Source organism: Lytechinus variegatus, chromosome 13 (assembly GCF_018143015.1).
Source record: "Lytechinus variegatus isolate NC3 chromosome 13, Lvar_3.0, whole genome shotgun sequence".
NCBI lineage: Eukaryota > Metazoa > Echinodermata > Echinoidea > Temnopleuroida > Toxopneustidae > Lytechinus > Lytechinus variegatus.
The window spans coordinates 26621114-26647378 of record NC_054752.1 but is presented as its reverse complement, the minus strand read 5'-3'; the positions used below and the strand labels follow the sequence as shown (position 1 = coordinate 26647378).

Sequence of the window (26265 nt, the reverse complement as noted above, 5' to 3'; positions counted from 1 at the left end):
TGCTACAGGGCCAATAATGTGACACATTCTTAAATATCATCTAACATTTTAAAGACTCAGACTGGCGTCAAAAGTAAAATTAACAAATATGAAATATATAAGACAATAATAGAAGGCCTTCAACGGTGTAATATATATGCATATTCACCGCTTGACAGCCCAGTATTTTGCTTAAGAAAAACTTAAACTAGAACTATCACTGAAGGTGATAAATACCCATGCCCTATACTATTACCATATCAACAGCTCCAAACACATGATTTCATTGTTTGGCTTTTATTGGGCCTCACTTGCTATGTCAGGAAAACTTGTTACACATAATCTGAATGGAGGTGGAATTGGAAAGCTGTGCCAAATAAGCCAGAAACAAAATATATGGCAAATTTTTGAACAAAGCTATAGATTTTATCGATTAACACTTACAGGAAAAGATTATTATGATATCTCTATGGGTAGCATGAAGAAGAAGTATGATCCTTTTGTATAAGCTAATATTTGAATTTTTTGTTTTGAAGACCAAATTTCTTCTTTGGCTATTGACTGAACTTTCTCTGACAACTTGTTTTGTCATGTATTGTAAATATTGTAACTTGTTTCATGTATTACTTCAATTGCTATTTCCTATGTATATTATTCCTACTATAACTTATTTGCTGTATTTGTATCACTGCAATCTATTTGTCATGGATCCCCCTGCTTTTCAAGCCTCTGGCTTTTCTAGGGTGTTTGATCCTCACAACCAACCTTTTGGCTTAGGGGCAGTTGGTAAAAAATAACCCATACCCCAAGACAGTTGGATCAACTCACCTGGGATTCATCTATGGTGTATAAACCAGTGCTTGGATCAACGTGACACAGACCATCATTGGGTTTGACAATACCACCCATCTAAAAAAAGAAGTAACAAACAAATCAACAAAATCAGCTTTCGCAATTAGTCTTCAGGAGGTGAAGGCATTAATTTTGATAAAAAGAACATCTTTTTAAAGAACAATCTAAGCACTATTTCAGTCTTATTTCGGAGTCAATTTGTTGAGTGAGTGATTGAAGAGACTCTGCCTGGACGTGGTTGTGAACTTGATTTTAATTGATTTGGTGGTGCAGTGCAGCTGCATTAGAGTTGGTAGCGAATCGGCAAGTTCTTCCAACTCACTATCACCGATGAATTCGACTAATTCACCTTGATATCATGTCGCTTTGTCATTCACTATAGAGCTAGAATCTTCATCATCAATGTCCTCTTTTTCAGAATAATCTATTTTGAAATCCAAACCTAGATAAACTTCTTAGTTTTTCTTCCATTTCTTGATCGAAATATTCATTGACAGTGTGGAGAAAACGCACCCTTACAATCCGCTTTGCACGCAAGTGAAGCTTGATGTGCATGTGACAGCCACTCACATCTCTCATACAAGCATAAATGTACATATCATCAAATTTGAGTCTTTTTCAGATATGAATTTGAGGCATATATCGGAGTGGCATTTAAGCACTTTTAAATGGACGATTTACCCCCTACATTTTCAATTTTTTTCAAAATGACATAATGATAATCCCCTTATCATAACCTTTCTATTTATATATAATACTACCAGTCTATACATTTCTCCTTTAATGGAAGACTTGTGTTAATAAAGGTGTTTACAGACTGACAATGTATTCAGCCCAGACAATTACCAAGATGGTTACGATGATAATGGTGATGGAAATGCATATTTTTTTTATCAAGACAATATTGAAGTGATAAATTCTACAAATGAGGAGACTAAACACAGGTATAAGTGTGTGATTTAAGCAGTGACTCACCCGTCCATCGCCCGCTGTATGGTACATAGCATCAGACATGTAAACGACCAGATTGTGAGCATTCTCCCTCCATCCGATTATATCCTGACAGGTAGCAACTTGGAGCAGCCCATCGAACCCTGCCTCCGGTGAATCCTGACTGCCTGACAATATGGTACTGGCCAGAGCTCCCTGGTGGGGGGGGGCAAAAAAAAACGAAAAAACAAAAAGAAACAAAATCACAGGACTCATTCTCACAATCAACGTCAACTACGAAACTTTGATAATGTCACAACTCATCACGGAGGTAGTGTATGGACTAGGCGCAAAAAACCACATGGGACAGGGGCAATCTGCCTTCCAAATGTAAACAACTGAAAAAAATCTATTACAAGGGCTAGTTTGAGGAAATATTGACTATTAAGAACCCCCCGTCATATACACCCCCAAAAAAGCCAAGACCAGTTAGGGCTAAACAATCACAAGATTACAATTAGGGGAGTTCTGACGGCATTCAGTAGCAGCAAAGCTGTATTTCATGGGCTATTTGACAATGTTTGTGCTAATTAGCCAAATTGTGTGGCATGGGTATTATGTTATACTTGTACTCTTTCATTCAAAGGCAGTGGGGCCTTTAATTGGGTATCCAGCAAGAGGATACTCTGATGCCGGTATCTTGTTTGTTTGTGACCTAGCTGTCTGGGTATCCAGTTGATTGCCAAATAACTGTATGGGACTAATTGCCCCAATTGCCACTCCCTTGGCAAACACAGATTGTACTCTGAAGGGCACCAGAGCCTATCTTGTATTAGTAATACCTGCTCATCCAGCATATGCTCATTCTACTGAAGGCAGCAAGAACAAACACACTTGCTGAGATGTTCAGTTTGGCTGGCCCTTTTCACAACCAAGCATACATAACCACTGAAAATAAAAGCAATAGTGGGGGGGGGGTAGATGGAGTTTAATAAACCCTCCGATTCACCGATTCATCTGACGCCATGGAAAACTTCAGAAGTTAATTCATAGAATAAACCATATCTCACCTCAAACAACGTACTATCATCTGTCAGGGTCAGTCTATTTCTAAAGAGGTAAGGAGCATCACATGCTTCTGATTCGCATCTTTCATTCACATTGATGGTCCTGTAATAAAATCAGATGAGACAATTCATTTCTTTGCTGTACAAGTAATGTACGTGTATGTTTCTCTCTCACATAATAAATGTGTCTTTGCGGCATGAATTTAATTATAATAATAATACTAATACTGGTTATTATGTAAATTGTTTGTACATGCATCTAAGTGTTTACAGATCCGGTTCTTCCTGCAGATAACGTACATCATCCTCCACTCCTTGGGGAGTATTCTAGCCAGTTGCCATGTGAGGCGCTAACAATGCTTGAAAAACTAAAGTGCTTTTCACATCCCTTCCCACAAACATCTGGTAGAGAATGGCTTGGCTGACGCCTTGCCAGAGGATCCCTGGCCACGATGGGACATGAACACACAATCCTCTGATTACAGGGCAATAGTCAGAACCATTACACTGAGGCTTTCCATCAGAGGCAGTTTAACAACATTTGATCCTACGGTTTTGTCACTTTTGGACATCCTGATCAGCAATAGTGTTGTCTTTTGATAAATATTAGCATCGGCAGGGGAAAAACATGGATGTCACTAAAATAAACCATTGATTAGTCGGTATCAAATGTTTTATTTACGAGTGAGCTTTACTTTTTGGGATGGATGAACATTGTTAAATTGATTAGTAAGTAAAAGGCCTTTGCATACCATGTCTCTCATTGTGATCATAGGCATCATTCATTCAATCGAGTAAAGGTATGTTGACAGCTGCAGATTTCTTTAAAGGTCAAGTCTACCTCAGAATAATGTTGATTTGAATCAATATAGAAAAATCAGACAAGCACAATGCTGAAAATTTCATCAAAATCGGATGTAAAATAAGAAAGTTATGACATTTTAAAGTTTCGCTTATTTTTAACAAAATAATTATATGAACGTGCCAGTTACATCCAAATGAGAGAGTCGATGATGTCACTCACTCACTATTTCTTTTGATTTTTATTGTTTGAATTATACAATATTTCAATTTTTACGAATTTGACGAAAATGTTAAAAATAATGGAATTCCACATGTTCAGGGAGGACTGAAACTTCCTTTCATTGACAATGACAAGAAAATAAAATATTTCATATAATAAAATACAAAAGAAATAGTGAGTGATGTCATCAGTTCCTCATTTGCATACCGAATGAGATGTGCATATAATTGTTTTGTGAAATGAAGTGAAATATTAAAATGCCATAACTTTCTTATTTTACACCCGATTTTGATGAAATTTTCAATGTTATGCTTGTTGAATTTTTCTCTTTTTATTCAAATCAAGTTTTTGTTGGGATAGCCTTGTCCTTTAATAGTAATTCTGCTTTTCTATTCCGCTTAATACATTGTAACAATTAATGTCTCTGTAATCACTGTCATAAAACAGGTTCAAGGATGTAGCCAATATTGAGTGTGCATACAAGTCATGTGTTCATTCTGAACTTCTACCCAACCTCTCAGCCATGCAGCTACATGTAGCACTGTGTGCTTGGGGTGCATTATTTTACCCACAGCGTGTAAAAATGAGACACCATATGAAATATGCATCTTTCAAAGGAAATAGGCATGCTGCCAGCGATTACTAAAGCACGCATACAAAATACGCCTGTGATGTCATAATAGAAAGCATGAGTGACCTCTTCATCTGTGCGATCCTCAAAAACTTTGGAAGGATTCAAACAACCTTTGCACTAAAATTTCATACCTCCGACTCGTTTCATAAAACAAATAATGCACTTTTTAAAATTTGTGATGTTAGTTGCAATGGATGGAGGCCTCTCTGGTATTTCCAATAGCATTGTGGCCCAGTGGATTAGTCTTCTGACTTTGAAACAGAGGGTCGTGGTTTTGAATCCCAGCCATGGTGTAATTTCCTTCGTCAAGAAATTTATCCACACTGTGCTGCATTCGAAACCAGGTGATGTGAATGGGTACCTGTAGGATTTATTCCTTGAATGCTTCAGCGCCTATATATGGCCACTCAGCTACAGCCGGGGTAATAGTCATATACCAAGTATATTTCAGCGCCTTGAGCACATAATCATTGTGGATTTGGCGCTTTAGAAATACTCTATATTATTATCATTATTATCCAAAAGCATGAGGCGCTGCATATCGCAAATACCTTTGAGCATGGTGCATCGCCATTACACACTCAAATATAATAATAATAATAGACAGTTCTTGTATAGCACGTACCACATTATGAATAACGTCTCTATGCACTTCCAAAGGACTTGGATATTATTACCCCGGCTATAGCTCAAGCAGCCTTACAGCGCTCAGTGCATTTCAGGAATAAATTCCTGCCATCTAGGTACCCATTCACCTCACCTGGGTCGAGTGCAGCAGAATGTGGATAAATTCCTTGCTGAAGGAAACTATGCCATGGCTGGGATTTGACCCCACACCCCGCTATTTCAAAGTCCGGAGACTAATCCACTGGGACACAACGCTCCACATGTGCATCAATTGTATATTATTATCCCAGTCAGTGGATCTTGATGCATTGATTGCTGTTCAGTTCTCTTAATCAAAATTTACAATTTGTCTTCATCACAGATGTTATCACTTGTGAAACTGTTACATACCAGTAGTGACATTTGACATTGCCTAATAAGTCGATTGTCAAGTTTTCTATCTGTCCCCTCCATTGATACCATTTATTTATTCATTTGCACCTGGGCAACAAGGAAATATATAAAAATGAATATATGCTTACCCATTTGGGAACTGATTAGCGAATGGAATGACACCCTTGTCGATAAATGACCCATATCCAACACGAAAATCACTTGTCAACTCATTCATTTTGGCCACTGGAATATAGAAAAGAAAACAAATTAGCTTACTTTCTACTTTGTGACTGTTCCGTTTTGTCGGTCAGGTAAACCTATACAACTCAAACATGGTTAATTTGGTCTCCGACAATGGTTCATGCAGATTCCATACAATAATATTATTTGTGATTTAAGCGAGGATCAAAAAATGAAAAAAAATAAAAAATTTCCATCACAGGTATATGTGATCTGGCATTAAATTTTACTGTAAAGCATTGTATACAAAATGGAATCACCAAAATGATAGCAATTCGTCTTAAGGCCACATGTGCTCCCACGAATGAGAATGTATGGGGCTACACTGAGTTGTTTACTTCATAATATTATGCCCTTATATTGTATGCATGTATAACAAAAACTAAATTTGTGGACATTTGAATAACAGGACTGTACTCAACGGAAGAAGAAGGCACACGTCCTCAGACTACTCAAAGCCTTTGACATCATTACCTATATTATTTGCTGCAGTTTGTAGAGCACCGAGATAGGTCCCCATAGAACCAGTCAAATCAAGAAGAAAATATAAATCTACAGGATAGTCTTCTGCTTGCTTCACATGCATCCTGACTCTTTCAGTATCACCTGAAAAGAAGGGAAAATAAAAAATGTGAGGACTAATAATCATAAAAATGCGCATGAGGAAGAGAAGGGGATAAGAAAATATCAATTGATTGATTGGTTGTTTGATCAATCTTTATTTGTTTACAAGAAAAAAAAAAGAAAAACAACAAGAAAAGAGAAGAATGGTACTAATAAAGATGATAAATAACAATAGCAACAACAAAACAAATGTCTAAAACTATACTACAATTACTGTCACTAATTCTGTAATTACTTCTACTATAAACAGAACTGAAAGTACCTCTACTCTTGATAAAAAATATTACATGATTTGCCATGATTGACTGAGGTCTGATAAGGTCATATGTTTACATAGAAATCATAATTTAGGAATTGGAAAGGCTGATTTTGTCCGTCTTCCAAAGCGATTGATGGAGTTATATAAGTGGGTTGTTTATTACAGGTTTGCCTGTTACGATGCTCAATATAAAACCAGAAGGGCATGGCAAACCAGCTCATAGCCCTCCCATCTTACCCTTGCGGAGTTTCATATGTATCTCCTGTGGCTGAACCTGTACTGCTTGTCCCACAGCCACCTCCCCTGTATTGCTTAAGCTTTCATTCTACAGGTCAAGATAAAATGAAGATTAAAAAGAAGATGAAGAAGAAAACCATTATTATAACAAATTATAGTGCATGTGGTAGAATACGAGGGGGGGGGGATAAAATCAATAGAAGTACTATTGAAGTAGTAATAGAAGTAGTAGTAGTAGCAGCAGCAGCAATAGTAGTAGTAGTAGTAGTAGTAGTAGTAGTTGTAGTAGTAGTAGTAGTAGTAGTAGTAGTAGTAGTAGTAGTAGTAGTAGTAGTAGTAGTAGTAGTAGTAGTAGTAGTAGTAGTAGTAGTAGTAGTAGTAGTAGTAGTAGTAGTAGTAGTAGTAGTAGTAGGAGTAGTAGGAGTAGGAGGAGGAGGAGGAGGAGGAGGAGGAGGAGTAGGAGTAGGAGTAGTAATAGTGGTGGTAGTAGTAGTAATAGTGGTAGTAGTAATGGGTGACCAAGCATGGCAAAAGCCCCAAAAAGTCTCACTCTGTGATTAGAGTGTATAATCAATGAATAGAGCAATACATCAAACCAAGGCACAGACTTGGATCACATGGCTCATATGACATAAGATTTTATGTGTGATCATATGCACCGGCCTCAAACTAAACTCTATATTCCAGAAAGGATATTAAATGTTGTTTGGTCAGAGAGGACAAATTTCAGTGTTAATTATTATTACTTCAAAAACTTGTTACTTCTGACTATATCACACAATCATTAATGAATGATGACGACGATGATGAATATATAGGTACCTTATACATTATCAAACACATAAAGTACAGTTACCTTGGTAACATTCACGTTGTTCTCTGGATTCTGTATATCTGTGCAGTTCATTGATTCCAGTGTGGAGGCCAGGTCACATGATGAACTGCTAAAGTCCTAGACGAGGATATGTATCCAAGAAAAAAAAATCATGTACACTTCATGTTGAAAAATCCACAGTTGTTAAGTAATCTACAAGGTGTAAATTTCTTGTGATGATAGGGGGATGATTGGCGATTGAGTTTATAAGAAACTGACATGCAAAAATCACATTTTAGAGCATACTTTCTAGGCCATAATACTGTTGCCCACTTTCACTGAAACATTGTAACATGCAAGAAGTTTCAAGTTTACAAGCCTTTTACTTCAGATAAAAACTTAGGATTAACTGATTTGGGGAACAAATTTTGTTTATCTTTCTTTTTTTTATTTTGGTGTAGTAAATTGTCATTGATTTTACATTTTTATTAATAAATTTATTGATTTTTTTTTTACATGCCCTCAAAATATTGGGGGGATGATTGTACAGGCCATCCCCCACCTGAAAACCTACCTACCCTATACCTACCCAATACCCACCAACTACCCTAACCTACCCTACCTATATGTAAAACTACCCTACTCCTACAACACCCTACCTACCCCCATCCTTCACTACCCTACCTACATTTCCCCCGTACCTTGCCTACCCCCTATCCTACCCTACCTCTACCCTATCTTTCCCCATCTTACCCAGCCCTACCTTACCATACATACCCTGCCTAACCCCTACCCTACTCTACCCTACCTATATTTACCCCATACCTTGCCTACCCCCTATCCTACCCTACCCCTACCATATCTTTCCCAATCCTACCCAGCCCTACATTTCCCTACATACCCTGGCTAACCCCTACCCTACTCTGCCCTACCTACATTTACCCCATACCTTGCCAACCCCCTATCCTACCCTATCTTTCCCCATCCTGCCCAGCCCTACCTTACCCTACATACCCTGCCTAACCCCTACCCTACTCTACCCTATCCCTACCCTACCTACATTTACATATACCCCACACCTTGCCTACCCCCTATCCTACCCTATCTTTCCCCATCCTGCCCAGCCCTAGCTAACCCTACCAAATCGTACCTACCCTATACCCTGCCTAGCCCCTACCCTACATGTACTCTACCCTATCCCTACCCTACCTTACACCCACCCTACCCTAACTCTTTCTGGAGTTTAAACTTACCCTGTCTGTACACCATGCGCATGCTGGACCAACAGAGATGCACTCCATACAACTGGAAGCCATGTTGCATACAGTTGCATCTATTTGAAAAAAAATAAACAAATACATACTTGTATGGAAGAAGTATTCACTGTTGTACTTGTAGCTCTATAATACAATATACATGTATTTCTAGTGATAACCTCAATCATGTCATCACTAGCAATATAAACTTGATCATCATACATTTGCAAACTGTGTAAAAATGACTCAAATTAAAGCTCTCTAATGAGATTGATATTTATCGAGCAGTGAAAAGTTAGCATATCATAATCCTGTTGTACCGATTCAGCTTTAATAAACTTAAATCCTTAAACATGTTGCAATGCATGCATTTTCCTTTGGGCTATGCTCCCTAAGAAAATTGTTGCATTCTGGCATCACTTTGGGAACCATAGCTCCATCCACCTCCTTTAACGGCCAAACATATTTGTCCAGTATAAAGAGAATTACTTTCAGTCATCATGAACCATTAAATTATAAAAAAAACTCATAACTCTTTTATTCTTTGATGGATATTTATAAATCTTCACCAATATTTCTAACGTTGTAATTTCTATCCAATAAATGAAGAAATATGTTACAACAGTATGAATTGCCTTCTAGTATAAACTGGTTACATTTTCGTAATTCCGAAGGTTCTTTATTCCATAGGTTCATAATTCTGAAAACGTAAATTGCCTATACCTCGATGTTCGTTAATCCGAAAACGTAAAAGGGTTCGTTAATCCGAACATTTGAGGCGTTATTCTGAAGGTTCGATAATCCGAAAACGAAATAAGGTTCGTTGTTCCAAAGGTTCGTTAATCCGAAAACGAAATAAGGTTTGTTGTTCCGAAGGTTTGTAACCGTTTGTTAGTCCGAAAATGAGATAAGGTTCGTTAATCATTATGTTTTCGGACTGACGAACCTTCGGAATTACGAACCTCATTTCGTTTTCGGACTTACAAACCTTCAGAATATCCTAACAATCGGAAATATGAATGTATGAGGTATAAGCCATATTTCAAAATCTTTACCAAAACTAGAAACTTTTTGACCTACTTTGAGCTGTACAGAGTTCCACCACAAGAAACAAGGCAATTGATATAGATATCCTCCACAGCACCCCCATCTTGATAAGAAACTTCTGAGTGTATATCTGGAAGAAAAAAATATGAGAATTGATCATTCTTTCACCTGTTTGAATGAATCAGTATAGGCTCACAGGTAAAAAATTGATTGGCAATTATTATCACAAGATTTCTTGCACTACTTATGGTAGATCAAATGATAGCAGATGAGTTGGTAACTGGACGAAATGGCATTAGACCATTTGGAAATAAATCTACATTCATTCATTCATTAAGACTCCAGACCAGAGAGAAAAAGGAGTAATAAAAAATAAGAGACAACGGACAAGGCAATAAAAAGAATATAAAATAGTCTTTGACAATAGGAATCAAACATACACAAACACACCCCCCACACACATAAGAACCCCCAAATACATGTACTGTAGAATGAGAATATCAAACAGAATGGCTTAACTTTTACTGGTTACTGGGACATGTCCCTTCCTCCCCACCCCATTGATTCTAACCTCGAAAACCACGAGTCTAAAATGTCAAAAGCCCAGAAAATCAAGTCCTAATTTCAAAGATTTTGCAAATTACACTAACAAAAGTTTTCTCCTCTCAAATTGCTTCGTATGATACTGTTTGACATGAGACAAAAACAAGATGAATCTGAAACGACAAATGGGATCAATCAGGGCCATTTTTTAGGTAGAGTGGATAGGATTATTGTGTGTGTGTAGCTGTTCTACTTCAGCACTTGGATAAATATGAATCCATCGTTTGATTGATAATAATGGGTGCTTGGAAAGTTCATCGTCATTTCAAGAATTGTTGTGACCAGATCGATAGGAGAATATTGCACGATGTTTTGGTATTATGTTCAGGTTTCGTGGAGAGGACTACTCGCGCATGGCATGCATGGGGGAGTACAGGGACAGAATTAGGATTTTCAAAAGGGGTGGGGGGGCAAATATTTCGGAGTAAAATTTTGACAAGCAAACAAAAATCAGAAAAAAATTGACAAGCAAGCAAGCAAAAAAAAAAGTTTTCAACCAGATATAAAGGATAATTCATACCCGAAAAAAAAATGACAAGCAAATAAAAAAGGGGTTTTAATTTTAAAGAGGGGGCACACCTCTGTTTTAATGGCATTTTAACATTACCAATTTTAAATTTGCTTCTAAAAAGGGGGGCGCGTGCCCCCTGTCCCCCACCCCACCCACCTGGATCCGCGCCTGGGAGAGTAAATGACAATTAATGGGAAGATGACGCAAGCGCGAGCTGATATTTTTTTCTTCGGTAATTTAAACCTACACATGTAAAACGAGACATTGGCATTTTGGTCATCATGAAGATGCGCTTCTAACTTTAAAATTCATGCCAATGATTTCTCTTGTTCATCTTTCCATGTACCATCCCCCCACCTGCTGTATCCGCCTACATGTATGTTATCGACTCATCGCTTTAAACGGCTGTCAAAATCTAACAAAAATAAGATTAAGATTGGTCAATTTATACTCTATTTTTTATGCATGAAACATTTTAAAAGTGCGAAATTGAAACGTCAAACAGAAGGCATACAGAAATGCGATTGATGTGATTCATTACCGACGAACGTCCGCAGAAGATCGCGAAGAGGCGGGAGCGGGTCCGCAAAAATATACAACCATTGTTTGAAGAATTGAAGAAGACGAAGAAGTATCAAGTTCTACCACCACACCAAACGGAAACCGAACCGCCGGCGTTGTTTACGGAAATAAAGTTGCATTTATCTTTCTGGTACATGAACTTCCACAAACAGTAACCATTTCCGTGTAGCTCGACACACCGACTGCAAATTACAGTCTATGTTTTCCCCCTCTTTTTCATTTCCCATATTAAACCCAACAATAATAGTAATAATGACAGAATTCACAAAAGTATAATCAAAGGGCATTAGCCCTAATCGCTCTCGCCCATTTGCCAAACATATTTTGTTAAGTATACCATGTCGTTATAACATTATTATGTGGATGGTCTAAAATAAACTTTAAGTGGCTATCGCACATTTTGCGATTTTACGTGTCAATTAGAGCCAACGAGTTGTTTAAATTTCTTTCTGTGGGTGTGTGCAATTATCGGCAGAACCATTGTTATAAAATGATGAATGAAGGCACCCTGTATAATGCCTTTACTGTGCAACCCGCAATGTTTAGGAGTCAAAATGCCCTTCACATGTGAGTGATGACCCTCAGCTTTTCATATTTTTCGACAAGTGTGTGCATCCCGTAAATGTCTGATTCCGCCGCCAGTTGAGCGTTGAATCATGGACCTATTTGTGATAGGTCCATGGTTGAATGGAATGAATATTTTCTGAACAACCTTTTTTCTGTCTTTCTGGTTATGGGAATATTGTAGGCTCCAGCTAACGTAATGGCTTTCAACCCCTTCACACCGCCAGAACTTTGCTGGAGCGCTCCTTTGACGGTGGAGAGAAGGGTCGAATTTCGACAACGCTCGTCACCGCGCTCAAAATGGGGAAAAATCGAAAACACGGACCTTGCCTCAGCGGCACACCGTTGAGGCCGGCGTGGCGTTGCTTTAGCGTTGGTTTAACGGTAGCGAGCGTTGGTTTAGCGGTGACACCTCCATACCAACGGCAAACCAAAGTTCATCACCGCAATGGATCGCTGCTTCAACGACCGACACCGCTCCAGCAATCCCGTGTACGCTCGTAAAACGCCGCCAACCGCTCTACAAAAGTTTGCTCAACGTTAAATCACCGCAGCGGTGGTCCAGCTTTCAAGATTTTTGCGTTGACTTAGCGACCGAGGCGTCCACGAACTTGCATCTGGCGGTGTCAATCTTTGATTGGGCGTTGTTGGAACGGGTGTGAACTTCGCGGGAGCGGAAAATTCGGTCCGCTCCTTACCGCTCGCAATATTTTGTGCAGCTCAAAATTTTCGGATCGGTAGGGACCATCAGCGGTGGCCGAGAGCATACGGTGTTGCCGTAATGGTGGCCAACATCTGTTAAACGTTGGTGAACGGTAATAAGCGGTCAAGATTTTTTTTTCACCGCTCCAGCAAAGTTCTGGCGGCGTGACCACGACATTACCCATTACGTGACCATAGTTTGTACATAACCCCCATTACATCATTTGCCACCACAATCTCGCAGGTGAACGAAAAATGCATGTCATGAACATGAAGAGGAAACGCGAATCACTGCACTACATGCATGTAATGTATACCAACCATGCCAACTACATGCATCAGTATACATGTATTGCGGGTCTATTGTTTTAAATATGTATTCAATTTCCATTCCCTTTAAGAACGGAAAAACTGAAAACCACGTAATGACCTCATTCGGGTGGTATTGCTCCACTGACCATATACCCAAAAATATACAGAAAATAACAGGCTTGCTATTAGGCTGCCCCTATTATGGATCATGGAAATGTTGTAGATATTGTTTGGAACCATCAATGATACATTATTCCATTGACCTGCAATATTTTCAATCTTCTCGTGCTTTGCCAATAATTGTTTCAGGCAGTGTTTCTACTTGACTATTTAGTTAGCAAAATTATTTGAAATTGAAAATTCCATTGTTCCACCCCAAAAAACTATATCTGAGTTCACTTTTGGTTAAAACGCATAATTTTCATAAAATACTTAAAGTTCTAGCGTGGAATCGCCCATTAGTCGATCACTCTATTCATGTTCCGTGTCTACCCGCGAAAAACATCCCCTTTTCTTCGCTTTTTTTTTGGGGGGGGGGGGCGGATGCTGTACACTTTCCAATGGCATGCCATTTCAACATGCTGGGCCATTCCTATGGAATAAGCTTCCAAAAGACATCCGCAATATTTCTTGTCTCAAAACTTTCCAAAAGCAACATATGCGCCGAATTTCCTCAATATAAGGGTCCGGCATGTACATCGGTGGCGCCACATGGAGGAAGTAGGAGCGACAGCCCCACGGTGTTCAAGTGGTCTGAGAAAACGAAGAGACGAAACGAAATGAAGAGGAAAATGGCGAATATGAAAAAAAAAAGGAGAAGTAAAAGAAGGAGAAGGAGTAGGAAAAGGAAGGAGGAGAAGAAGAAGAAGACGAGGTAGTAAAAGAAGGAGGAGGAGAAGAAGACGAGGTAGAAGAAGAAGAATGAGGAGGAGAAAAATAAGAAGGAGAAGAAGACAAAGAGGAGTACATGTAGGAAGAAGAAGAAACAGAAGGAGAGGAGGAGAAAGAAGAGGAGGAGGGAAAAGAAACAATAGAATATGTACAATGTAGCATTGCTTCTTAGAAAAATGATGTCAGGATTCTTCACGATACCTGGAATCACAATAACCATGATAACCTTGGCAATATCATTGATGACTCACTGCAATACAGTCATGGTCGATAGTGAGTAAATTGATAAGGATATCAGAGGGCCTTCTACTACACATGTACGATCGACGTTGATGTGCAAAAGCAAATTTGTTCAAAGCCAACGATTATCATGTTCAATATCATACATGCAGGTCCTATATTCATGAACAAGAGGGCCAAAGTGGAGGGTACATGTAGCCTACATGTACTCCAAGCTGAAGATAAAAGTAAAAATTCAAGGAGCAAAAAGCTTATGCTGTACCTGATGCCACAGGCACAAGGGAACATGAACATAATGAATATTATTTCTTCGAAGTCGAAGAAGAATAAGAAAATAATTCCAAAAGAACAAATAATGAAAGCAAAATATAACTTTCCTTGAAAATGAGTTTCATTTTCGAGAGTAACAACACGTTTACATTTCAGTTTCAGGTAAAAAGAAAGAAAAAATACTTTGAAATCGGAAAAAAGTACAGGTCGTACAGTGGAAATGAATTCTATCACTTGGAGTGGAGCAGCCTGATTTGAAAATATTAATGGTCAATGAATGAGCATGCCAGAGATGACCGATATTTATTTCCCATGAAATTAATTTGCATATAAATGAATCAGATACATGTACCGTTGTAATTTTCTTGTTTCTCACGGGGTATTTGAATATATAAATACAATCTATGTACAACTTATCTGTGTCGACCCGAGGGAAGTGGGGGGGGGGGCATGAGACCCGCGGAACCCATTCCGGGATTTAAAACAAAAATCCTCGTTCATGATAAGTTTTCCTTTTCTAAAAAGTGACTTCGTTCATGATAAGTTTTCCTTTTCTAAAAAGTGAATCAGCCTACTTTTCGAGTGGTAAACTTTTAATATACAGTGTACAAAAATATGTATGGAGAGCTTGCCCGATATATTAAAAAGCGTTGGCCTACATGTACATGTATTTCGTCAATTAATCATTCATGTACGTCCATAAACGGTAGGCCAAGTCCTCGTTTGTCTATTCAAAGAATAACTCATCAAAACCGCACAGCAAAAACTTTGGTGTTAAGCAGTGTTCATAGAGGACCACATCAGTTATTTTACAACGGTGTTAAATTGGCAGTGTTAGTTTAACACCTATATTTACATGTACACAACACCTATATAGGTTGTTACGTTTACACTCTTTGGTGTTATGTTCTAGGGTGTAATTTAAACACATAAGGGTGTGGCCTTATATTAACACCAACTTTTGTCAGTTTTAACACCACAGTTTTTACAGTGCCGTAGAAAAAACCTTCATTTGACCAAAATTGGGGCATTTTTAATCATGAATGAACACATATTGTAAACATACATGTACATGTACTGTAGGCCTATGTCAAAAGAGGGGGGAAACCCCAAATAGAGTTCAAGTAATAAATTCAGACCGACTGAAACTCAGAATAGTGTCCTTGGCGGGGATTTCCCTTTGCCCCTTTGAAATGCCTCGCATTCTCGATGTCGAGACTACTTTGTGGTGTCTGTGGGGAGATATCACGTTATCACCTATGACATTTCCCATAGGTTTTTGGATTCAGCATCACATTACATGTACCGATGCTTATGAAGGCAATTAACCCAGACATATTCATGCCCATCGAGCATCCATATTGATAATGGTTCGACGATTACTGGGCCCCAAACCCAACCTGACCAATTCTCAAGAGTAATTTGGCAGTCACTTCACACTTCAGCGTAAAACAGAAGCCCGTGATGAGGGGGGGGGGGGGGGGGCTTTCACAAGTACATGTAGACGACAATTAAGTTAATTTTCGAAGTACACTTTGAACTTTAAGTTTAAAATGTTATAGATTTCTCATTCTAAACCAAACCTGAATTACAAATTTTGCGCACAGAGGGATTTTTTTTCTTCAAAGTTTATACTGGGGAATTTTAACAAATAAACTATATTACTATTATTATTAGGCCTAATGTCTACTGAGGTCTGAGGACACGGTCAATGCATGGAGGCATGGACCTACATGTAATCATGATGGAGGTTACCTCCTAACTCCTTCTACTGGTGTTAACATGTACATGATGTAGGTAACCTCCTTACACCCTGACAAAGGAAAATTAAAGAGCCCCTAAATACGCGAGACAATTCCACAAAATTCTACGAGATAATATCGTATAACGCGCATCATCTTCGGCGTTCTGAAAACACTTAATTTCCCCAAAGTTCTCAGATTTCAAAACCTTAATAAAAATAAAAATTAACAAAAACTGAAATGACACCTTCAAACATTTCAATCTTGTCGGGGGGGGGGGGGGTAAGCTTGTAATACGGAATATGAAGAAGGTAATTCCCTGCTCACTGAAAGCAACTCATGATGTTGAATGCCGAATTCAATGGCGATATAATTGGATATTGAAATCGGACAAGGATGTTCCTTTTGAAGTAAGTTTGGTTCAAGGGATCGCGTTACAATGGGGAAAGGCATTGATAGATGGTTTCATTTTTGTTGAGGGATTTTGCACAAAGGGCACCAGACGTAGGAAATATGCAATGTATATTCATAATTTTAAAATGCACACTTGAGTAATGTGCATTCATTCCAATGTTGTAATGGCGGCGGACTGACAAAATACTCTGGTACTTTTTTACTTTTAATCCTTTTCATTGAACTTTCAAAGTTTCGCCTATTTCACAAAACAGCTGCATGCACAAAATACATGTAGGAGGTATGAAAATGAGTAATACATGCATGCAGAATATGCCTATCGATAACTTAACAAACTCACCATTTCTTCTTATTACATGAAACTCACTAACGGGAGGTCGTGGGTTCGATCCTTGGCCGCGTCATACCAAAGACTAGCAAAGACTTATAAAAATGGGACATTCTGCCTTCTTGCTTGGCGGTCAGCATTTAGATTGGAGAAGTGTAATATACATGTATTATGCAGGGCCCGCTAGTAGAGCAGTTTTCTAACTATTAAAAGTGGCTACCCTACATAAAACGTTATTACTATTATATTCATCTTCCCCCTCTTGTTTGTGTTATGTAAAACATGGTTTAGTTTGACTAAACTGTAACTTGTAAGATAGTTATTAATGGATATAATTTAGAGCTCCTTACACGTATAGGTTCCTATTAAAACGTCTTTTCATGTAGGCCACATAAAGCACAAAGGGAATGTATGTATTTTCATGGATTTTCACAATGTCTTAGTCTGGTCTTTTTACAAACTAAAAATAACATGAACTTTCATTTTAAAGTACAGGATATTTCAGAGAGTACAAGTTCACAGGGGAATGAGAAAACAATTTTTTAAAACTTTTGGAACAAAATACACTGCACTCCTCCTCACTTTCACATTTTCAAAGTAATGTATAAAGGCCCATGCGCATCAAAACACGACAAGGATGTACCGTATCTGCGTTTGGAATATCAGTATTTAGTATCACTTTGAAGGCCTTCTCGGAAGTACATGTAAGAAATCATTCAAAGAAAATGCCAGGATTTCTCTTTCAATCTTTGTTTCGAGTTCACACTACAAACCTTCGCCAATAGTTTTCTAATTTTCTTCTGCTTTTATTAAAGGGGAAGTTCATCCTGACAATTAATGTTTTGTTACAATTTAACAGAAAATGTAAAAGCAAGAATTACCGGTGAAAAATTGAGGAAAATCCATCAAAGATACACAAGTTATTAGAATCTAAATTGTTGGAATTGTGACGACAGAGATTATTACGAACAGCCGCCCCGTTTGTTTTGTAATATAATATACATGAATTTATATATTTTTTTATGGTTCATGATGATTAAAATATTTTTGTTTTCTTCAGGAGCGGGTGTGGTGTGATATCATTTGTCTATCGATATACATGTACTGAAGTTACAATAAAAGCCATGTACATTTTTTCATTTTTAGAAAATGACATTTCAGTGATTTTTGTAATTCATGAGACCCTTAGAAGCTGCTCGCATATATTGTACACATGTCCATGTATGACATACATGTATTACAAATAAAAAAAAATGTGATAACTATCTCAATCTTTGATGGATTTTCCTCAAACCTCCAATATTTTGATATATTTTCTTTTTGTCAGGGTGAAGTTCCCAATTGAAACCAACTTCGTCGTGGTAAAAGCCTACGTATACGTTGACTATGCAGGCCTAATAAAGTATATTATACAGTAAGTTAAAATTTGCTATTGTTGGAACATTATGGATTCTATTTTTAAACAGGTAATACATGTAGTAAGGATCCAAGGATGGAGGCCCTAATAATCTTCAATAGCAATCCGATTTTCTGCTTGTAAAAATGCAAAGGGCGTATACAACAAGACTGTATATTCATGAAATATTAAGTCTTCACAATCACAATAGGGTGTCCTATCGTACATGTCGGATTGCACTTATTCTGATGGTTCCGGTGACAATTGCTAAGCTCTAAATTCCACACAGGAATCGAATTGCCAACTATACAACCCTGGGTCTAATAATATACCCTACCCTTAACCTAAAATAAAACATTATTGCAACCATAAACCTATATCTTATACGAAAATATCAGTTCATATCATGTAAGCAGACACGTTATCTACATGTACATGATTGTATCTAATTATCTATACAAACATGATGTACATGTAATGCAACATTTTGATTATCTCATTCTTACCCCCCCCCCCCCCCCAACTCCCCCGAATGAATAATATCAATTACATTTGTAGCTTTTCCGAAAATCAAGAAATCGGTCGAATGCAGATGCTACTTGAAATGTGACTTTTAAAATGACAATTCCAGGCTTTTGATACAAAACGCTGCATGGATGTCTTACCAACATGTAAGCAGTTACGACATAATGAATTTCTTTTCAATAAAACCAACCCATGGTATTCCCCAATAGCATGTTGCATCACTGACCTATAATGTACTCTGGTTTCAAACAATGCATGGGAAAAACCCTAAATTACTGGTAACTTGGCAACCCATACCCTGAACTCCTCGTTGTGATCCAACGTTAACATGGTTTAAAATCAGACACCGGCATGGCAGGTGTAATTGTTATCACGCGGGGGGGGGGGGGGGCGTCATCATTCTGAATTGAAGCTTGGCGGAAGTACATGTATGAGCATTTTTTTTTTCCATAACAAAACATTCACGTCTAAAACAGAAAAAAAAATTAGGGGGTCTTATCGTTGTATTGACACTGCATTCGCCGCAAAAATGTCAGAATTATGGCGGGTACATGTATAAAAGATGGTGAATATGAAATCATGTAGCAGAAAGAGGGATATGTTTATTCATGTAGATCTATATAATACTGGCTCAGTTCGGGAAAACATATTTTCACTAAGCTAGATGTATGTTTATTAATGGGTCGCATAGGTGCTAAAGTCCATTATGATGCCGCTCCGGCATGGTTCAAATGTAGTACTTCTAAATAGCAGGCAGCCAGGCACACCAATAGAACCGAATTCAAACCGACCTAGATGTATGTAGATGTACATCATTGCGAACAAACGTTATACCCACGGAGCTCTGTTTTTAGCTGTATGTTACATGTATATACAAATTATAATAGGCTATTGTAAGTTATGTCGGTTTTAATGCTGTTTTCTTTGCCAGAGTTACTAAGGCATATAGGGGAACTTCGTCCTCAAATTTTGTCAATATCAATTTAATCCAGAAAATGGACCTCAAAGCAATAGTCTTTATACGTGGATTTGGCGGGAATCCATCAAAATAACACTTATATTTTGTGACGTCACGCGGGAACTGATAGTCTTCCACGTCTGATGGTGTACTGTACACTATAATAATGGGGAGGTTTACAATAGTACCATTACAAAAGAATATGTCCCGTGTACATTGTAGCTCCATGGTCCTGTCATTTGCATAAATAACACATAAAAAACACATATTTACACGGGCCACGGGACGCCCCATTTTTTTTAATAAAGGCGTGTACAAAAAGGTATAAACCAATTACAACCTGATTGCGTTTTTCGATCACCCCCCCCCCCCTTAAACAATGTCACAAACACTTTCAAAATCGTTCCGACCCTGCTCTTTATGGGAACAGTTTGTAAAAAAAAAGCGAAACTTAAATATATGTCACTCCTTTCTTATTTCACATCTGATATTTGTGAAACTTTCAATGATTATGTTTTGGGGCTTTGTGCTTTGTTTAAGTCTCTGTCCAATCAACTTTTTGTTAGGAGGGACTTAGCCTTTAATAAGCTTTCATGCACAATGATTGATGTCATATTTCAGTTATGGATTATGGATTTATATTTATGTTTAATATTCAGCCTTACAATGTACATGTAGTACAAGGTCGAGAAATATGCTGGCTAATATTTCTGTGATTAAAATATAGGCCTACATGTACACCTGCCTCTGGCCTTGTTCCAGCTACATGCATATACATGTAGGTGTAGGCCTACATGACTACAAGATGTACATGTATGTGTTATGCAGGCTTACGCCCTTTGCATGGTTACATTACATATATACCCCACCCCCCCCCCCTCCCCATCCGCTTTGGTGACCGGAGAGGGGAAGACCAACATATGTACAACAGGGATGTACATGTAGTACGTGTTATCCATGTATCGGTACCTATACACAATGTAATATATTGAAGATTTACACATTGATTTGAAATGGTGCAATGCGCATGCACCGATCGATTATCTCGCTCAAGGTACCATTATCAATATGATATTTCTTTTCTTTTCCACAGATGTGTACCAGGGATTTATGCGTTGTCTCCGCACAGCACGAAACAGTCTGCAAACAGTGAGCTTGTTACAAAGGTCAACTACAGCACACAACGACAATTATCATTTGCACTGCTGATTTCATGTATGTATTCTAACATATTCCAACTATAAATGTTCATGTACATGTGCACGTGGGTTGGTCCACCCCCATGCTCCAAATCTACAAAAATATGGAGAAACACACAGGAGTAACAAACAACTCAAGTGGAATTTACAGTGCCCCGAGATTATGAGGTACATACGTAGTGAGCACATATTAAAACAATGAAATATTTAATTATAGCCTCATGATTCAAAATGCTAAAAGTAGGGGCGATAATGGCAAAGGTGAAGTCAGAATTGAAAACAGAAACCTTCAGGAAGCTCCTAGTAATACGCTTCTGTATTTGCAAGATAATGTCGAATAATAACTCGATACATACATATATACGGCCTTATTATTATGTAGACACATTGGAAGCAATATTTTTGTTTGCATATAAGTAGATGTAAGTCTATAACCCTGAATTAAAGCATGGATAGTACATGTAGGATCCATGATTAAAGGAAACTGATGCATTGGCGGCGGAAGCCAACAAAATTAGGGGGGTCCACCTGAAATTTTGTGCTGGACACATGTAAAAAAAATTGACAAGCAAAAAAAAAAAAAAAAAGGTCATCAACTAAAAATTTAGGGGGGGGGGATCGTCCCCCCACCTCAAATTTAGGAGGGGGGAACTGTCCCCCCCCCCCGCTTCCGCCGCCTATGAACTGATGTACAACTGGGTCTTAGTAACAAGTGGAATGCCTCTGGCCGTCTCACCTGCATCACGCGGTTCAATATAGCAGCAGTGCTGACTTTGAATACTACTCTAACTCGCACAAGATGTTCAGTGATACATGGTTACTCTTATGTCCACTTTTTATGAACTAGACCAATAAACTTACAGAGATATCATGGTTATTCAACAAAAAAACCCAACATGGCCAAAGTTCATTGACCTTACATGACCTTTGACCTTGATCATGTGACCTGAAATTCGAACAGGATGTTCAGTGATACTTGATTACTCTTATGTACAAGTTTCATGAATCAGATCCATAAACTTTCAAAGTTAGGATGGTAATTCAACAGATATACCCAATTCGGCCAAAGTTCATTGACCTTTGACCTTGGTATGTGACCTGAAACGCGCACAGGATGTTCAGTGATACTTGATTACTCTAATGTCCAAGTTTAATGAACTAGACCAATAAACTTTCAAAGTTATGATGGTAATTCAACAGATACCCCCGATTCGGCCAAAGTTCATTGACCCTAAATGACCTTTGACCTTAATCATGAGACCTGAAACTTGCACAAAATGTTCAGTGATGCTTGATTACTATTATGTCCAAGTTTCATGAATCAGATCCATAAACTTTCAAAGTTATGATGGGAATTCAACAGATATCCCCAATTCGGCCAAAGTTCATTGACCCTAAATGACCTTTGACCTTGGTCATGTGACGTGAAACTCATGCAGGATGTTCAGTGATACTTGATTAACCTTATGTCCAAGTTTCATGATATTTTCTAAGTTATGATGACATTTCAAAAACTTAACCTCAGGTTAAGATTTCGATGTTGATTCCTCCAACATGGTCTACATGTAAGTTCATTGACCCTAAATGACCTTTGACCTTGGTCATGTGACATGAAACTCTAATAGGATGTTCAGTAATACTTGATTAACCTTATGGCCAAGTTTTATTAACTAGGTCCATATACTTTCTAAGTTATGACGTCATTTCAAAAACTTAACCTCAGGTTAAGATTTGATGTTGACGCCGCCGCCGTCGGAAAAGCGGCGCCTATAGTCTCACTTTGCTTCGCAGGTGAGACAAAAAGTAAACTTCTGTGTAGAGCATGACTATCATCATCATTAGAATAGTAATTCAACATATTACTTTACATTTTCAATAGAAGGCCTACCGTACATGTACATGTTTTAGTTGGTAGCAGCAGTAGTAGTAGTACAGTACATGTAGTTTGTGTTGTAGTACGTGTAGTAGTAGTAGCAGTAGCAGTAGTACATGCACATGTAGTAGTAGCAGCAGTAGTAGTAGTTGTAGTACATGTAGTAGTAGTAGTACATGATAGTAGTAGTTGAAGTACATGTAGTTATTGTAGTAAAGTGGTAATAGTAGTAGTATAGTATCAGTATTATGATAACTACTACTATGTACTACTGTATACTACTTCTTCTGCTGCTATGCGCTAGTACATTATAGTATTACTACTATATTTTTGTGTATATGATTATCACCACCACTACAGTACTACAAAATACTACTACTTCTACTTTCTTGTTTTTCTTGCTGTACTAGTATACATGTACATGTGTCTATACAGTAATACATTATTGTGTGAAGATGAAGAAAATGAAATGAGACATAAAGAATATAAGACAATTATACTGACTAAACCAAAAATTAATATAAAAATTATCATCATTATCATAGTTACATGTACTAAAATAATTAATTAAATAAATAAAAGGATAATTTATATCTAATATTAACTTTTCAAAAATGGATTAGATTATGTCATGATCAACCACCACCATAATCATCGTCATCATTTTCATCATCAACATCGATCATCAGCCATATCATAACAAAAACATTTTTTTTAATATCACTTGTCCCGATCCAACAAGGCGCCTTAGGCGGGTATGTATACATTATAACTCAATGTGTGTACAGTACATGTAAAACCGATGCCGTCATTTTACATGAACTCGACTAGACTGCCCCCCCCCCCCCCCGAGGCTCAACTAATTAACAACATAAACCGGTCAATTAATCTTTAATGATTTGTCAAGAGAGTCCTATTACCAACAAACATTAGTATGACCTTTTAGCATGTGCATGCATATATAGTGATCAATTATAATATCAACGCGTTTACTTACGTAATAGATCTACTAGGCCGACCGATTTGCGTTCCTAATGCAACCACCACCACCACCGACGGGCTTTGATTTGCTATGCGGAACCACTCCCGATGCTGCCCGGAGTAAATCGTCGAACGAGTCAGTCAAGGAGTAAATCCAAAAATACGAGAAGTCCCCACTTGGATTTCGTGTAGCAAATGTACTCTAAATATCCGGGTTAATTCTTCATGAATCAAATACTGTCGAGAAGAGGAGAAAGTGTTGATCTCTGCTGTGGATGGAAAGCAATGCAATGATGAAGTATGAATTCAAGTACCAGGCAACACAAAATTCTGAGGAGTTCATCGACACACCTCTCTTATAAATGATGTACAGTGGTTGTGTGTGTAGAGATATCGTTCAATCCGTAAACCAACGGAGTATAGGAAGTCACTCTACACAATGACCGCTGCATGTATATGGATTATATAGCGGCTCGTCATAATACAAACAATACTACTAAACAATAATGGATCCGTTCAAGTGAGATCGCATAATTCGGCTTGTCTTTGAGTTTTAGCCGGACTTAGTGATTTTTGGATTTCAAGATTGCTCCCAATAGAATTGACCACGTTCGATATATGGGTAAAAAAAACCTCAGGAAAGAAAAACATTTTTTTTAGTTTGGGCTTATAGACAATTTTGACGCAAATTCACCGATTTGAAGTTGAATAATTCAAGAAAATAACACGAGGGCAAAAAAGGACTTTAAGTGAAGCATTTATAACGTCCTGCAGTTTTCGGAAGGCTATTTTCCCCCGAATTCTGGATCCATTCCACGATTTTTTACTATTGCCTATTTTCTCATTTACTTTTTGTTTAACACATTCATTTTCAATAGAAAAGCGGGTCCACCGTGATAGCCTAAAACATGCACTCTTCATGTTAATCATTTTGTGGAAGAAACAGCACGCACAAGCCATATCCCGATTAGCGAGAAATAAAACGACATTTTATGGAAGAAACTAGGGTGTATATTTACACCACACAGGATATACACTAAACACGTTACTATTCATTTATATGGCAGGTACTGGGGCCTCAATATACAATCGGTATCCCAAATTATGTAGATTTATTGCCTAAAAATCCGATTTTATGTCCAACTCAGGGGCGGATCCAGGATTTTTCAAAAGGGGGAGGGGCACATTCACATTTTCCCGAGGAAAAATTTGACAAGCAAAAAAAATCAAATAAATAAATTAAGTTTATAAGCAAAAATTAAGGACATTTCGTCCAAGAAAAAGTTAGACAAAATCTGATTGTGCCTCTCAAAGGGGGAGGGCGACACGGGCGGCTTTGCCCCACCCCCCTGGATCCGCCAGAAGTCCAACTGTTGCGTGGTTGTCTGAAGTTTGGGGATTTGTTGGACAACTTCTATTAAGTTATCAAATTACTTATCAGATTACTGGATATGAAAAGTAATCAATGAAACAGAGGAAAGGAAAAAAAAAAACATGTGTAGATATTATTAGAAATAATTTGACAACAAGGGCGTATGCTAGTTTGAGCATGGGGAGGTGGAACTAGAGCTTGGAAATCAGCTGTTGAAAGCAGTAGAAGGGGTACAAATTTGGTTTTGCAGACCAGTGTCGGAAATCCTCTGCCTCAGCGGGAGGGTGCACGTGCACCCCCCCCCCCCCACAGCCGACGCCCTTGGAGAATAACGTATGCTACAAGTTCCACTTCTCATTGATTTCATAATTTCCATGAAAATATGGGCTCATATTCCACCATCGGCAGATCACTAGCGTACCTACGGGGGCAGTCTGCCCTCCCCCTAACGAGTCACAACCCGTGCAAGGGACGTATCCCTGCCCTGCTCCCCCCGCCCCCCCCCCCCCCCGAGCTTGAAGACCTTTTTTTTCTTTTTTTTTGAGTTTTTTGCTCCTTTCAATTTTTTTAATTTGCCGAATTTTAAACTTTAGTTGTAAGTTTTTTTCTTTTTTTTTTGGTGACTAATTTTTTGGCGGTACGAATTATTTTGTTTATTTGGGAATTGATTGGAAATTAATATAGAGTACGCCATTGAAATCTAGGTACGGTTATCTGCTTGATTTCCAATATAGAAGGGATACGTAATATTTGGCATGTATTCTATCAAAATAAATAAAATTGAAATTGACAATTAATAATGAATTATCGATGAACTGAAACTGAAGTGAAGTGCTA

The 26265-nt window shown here is 38.0% G+C and overlaps 1 protein-coding gene across 2 annotated transcripts in view; it reads right to left on the bottom strand.

Annotated features, from left to right (window-relative positions):
• Positions 1–24456, bottom strand: part of LOC121425867 (integrin beta-1-like) — a 42565-nt gene extending 18109 nt beyond the window's left edge. The window contains exons 1-11 of one of the 2 annotated variants that reach the window (XM_041621950.1): positions 24073–24456; positions 20486–20487; positions 9999–10095; positions 8916–8995; positions 7705–7800; positions 6849–6936; positions 6203–6334; positions 5635–5731; positions 2832–2931; positions 1807–1977; positions 808–888 (exon numbers count right to left, since the gene is read on the bottom strand). In XM_041621950.1, coding sequence (XP_041477884.1) covers positions 808–888; positions 1807–1977; positions 2832–2931; positions 5635–5731; positions 6203–6334; positions 6849–6936; positions 7705–7800; positions 8916–8995; positions 9999–10068 — 915 coding nt within the window. In that variant the 5' untranslated portion in view covers positions 10069–10095; positions 20486–20487; positions 24073–24456. The remainder of the gene's footprint in view (positions 1–807; positions 889–1806; positions 1978–2831; positions 2932–5634; positions 5732–6202; positions 6335–6848; positions 6937–7704; positions 7801–8915; positions 8996–9998; positions 10096–20485; positions 20488–24072) is intronic. The other variant, XM_041621949.1, reaches the window with a different exon arrangement.
• Between the last annotated feature and the right edge of the window lie 1809 nt (positions 24457–26265).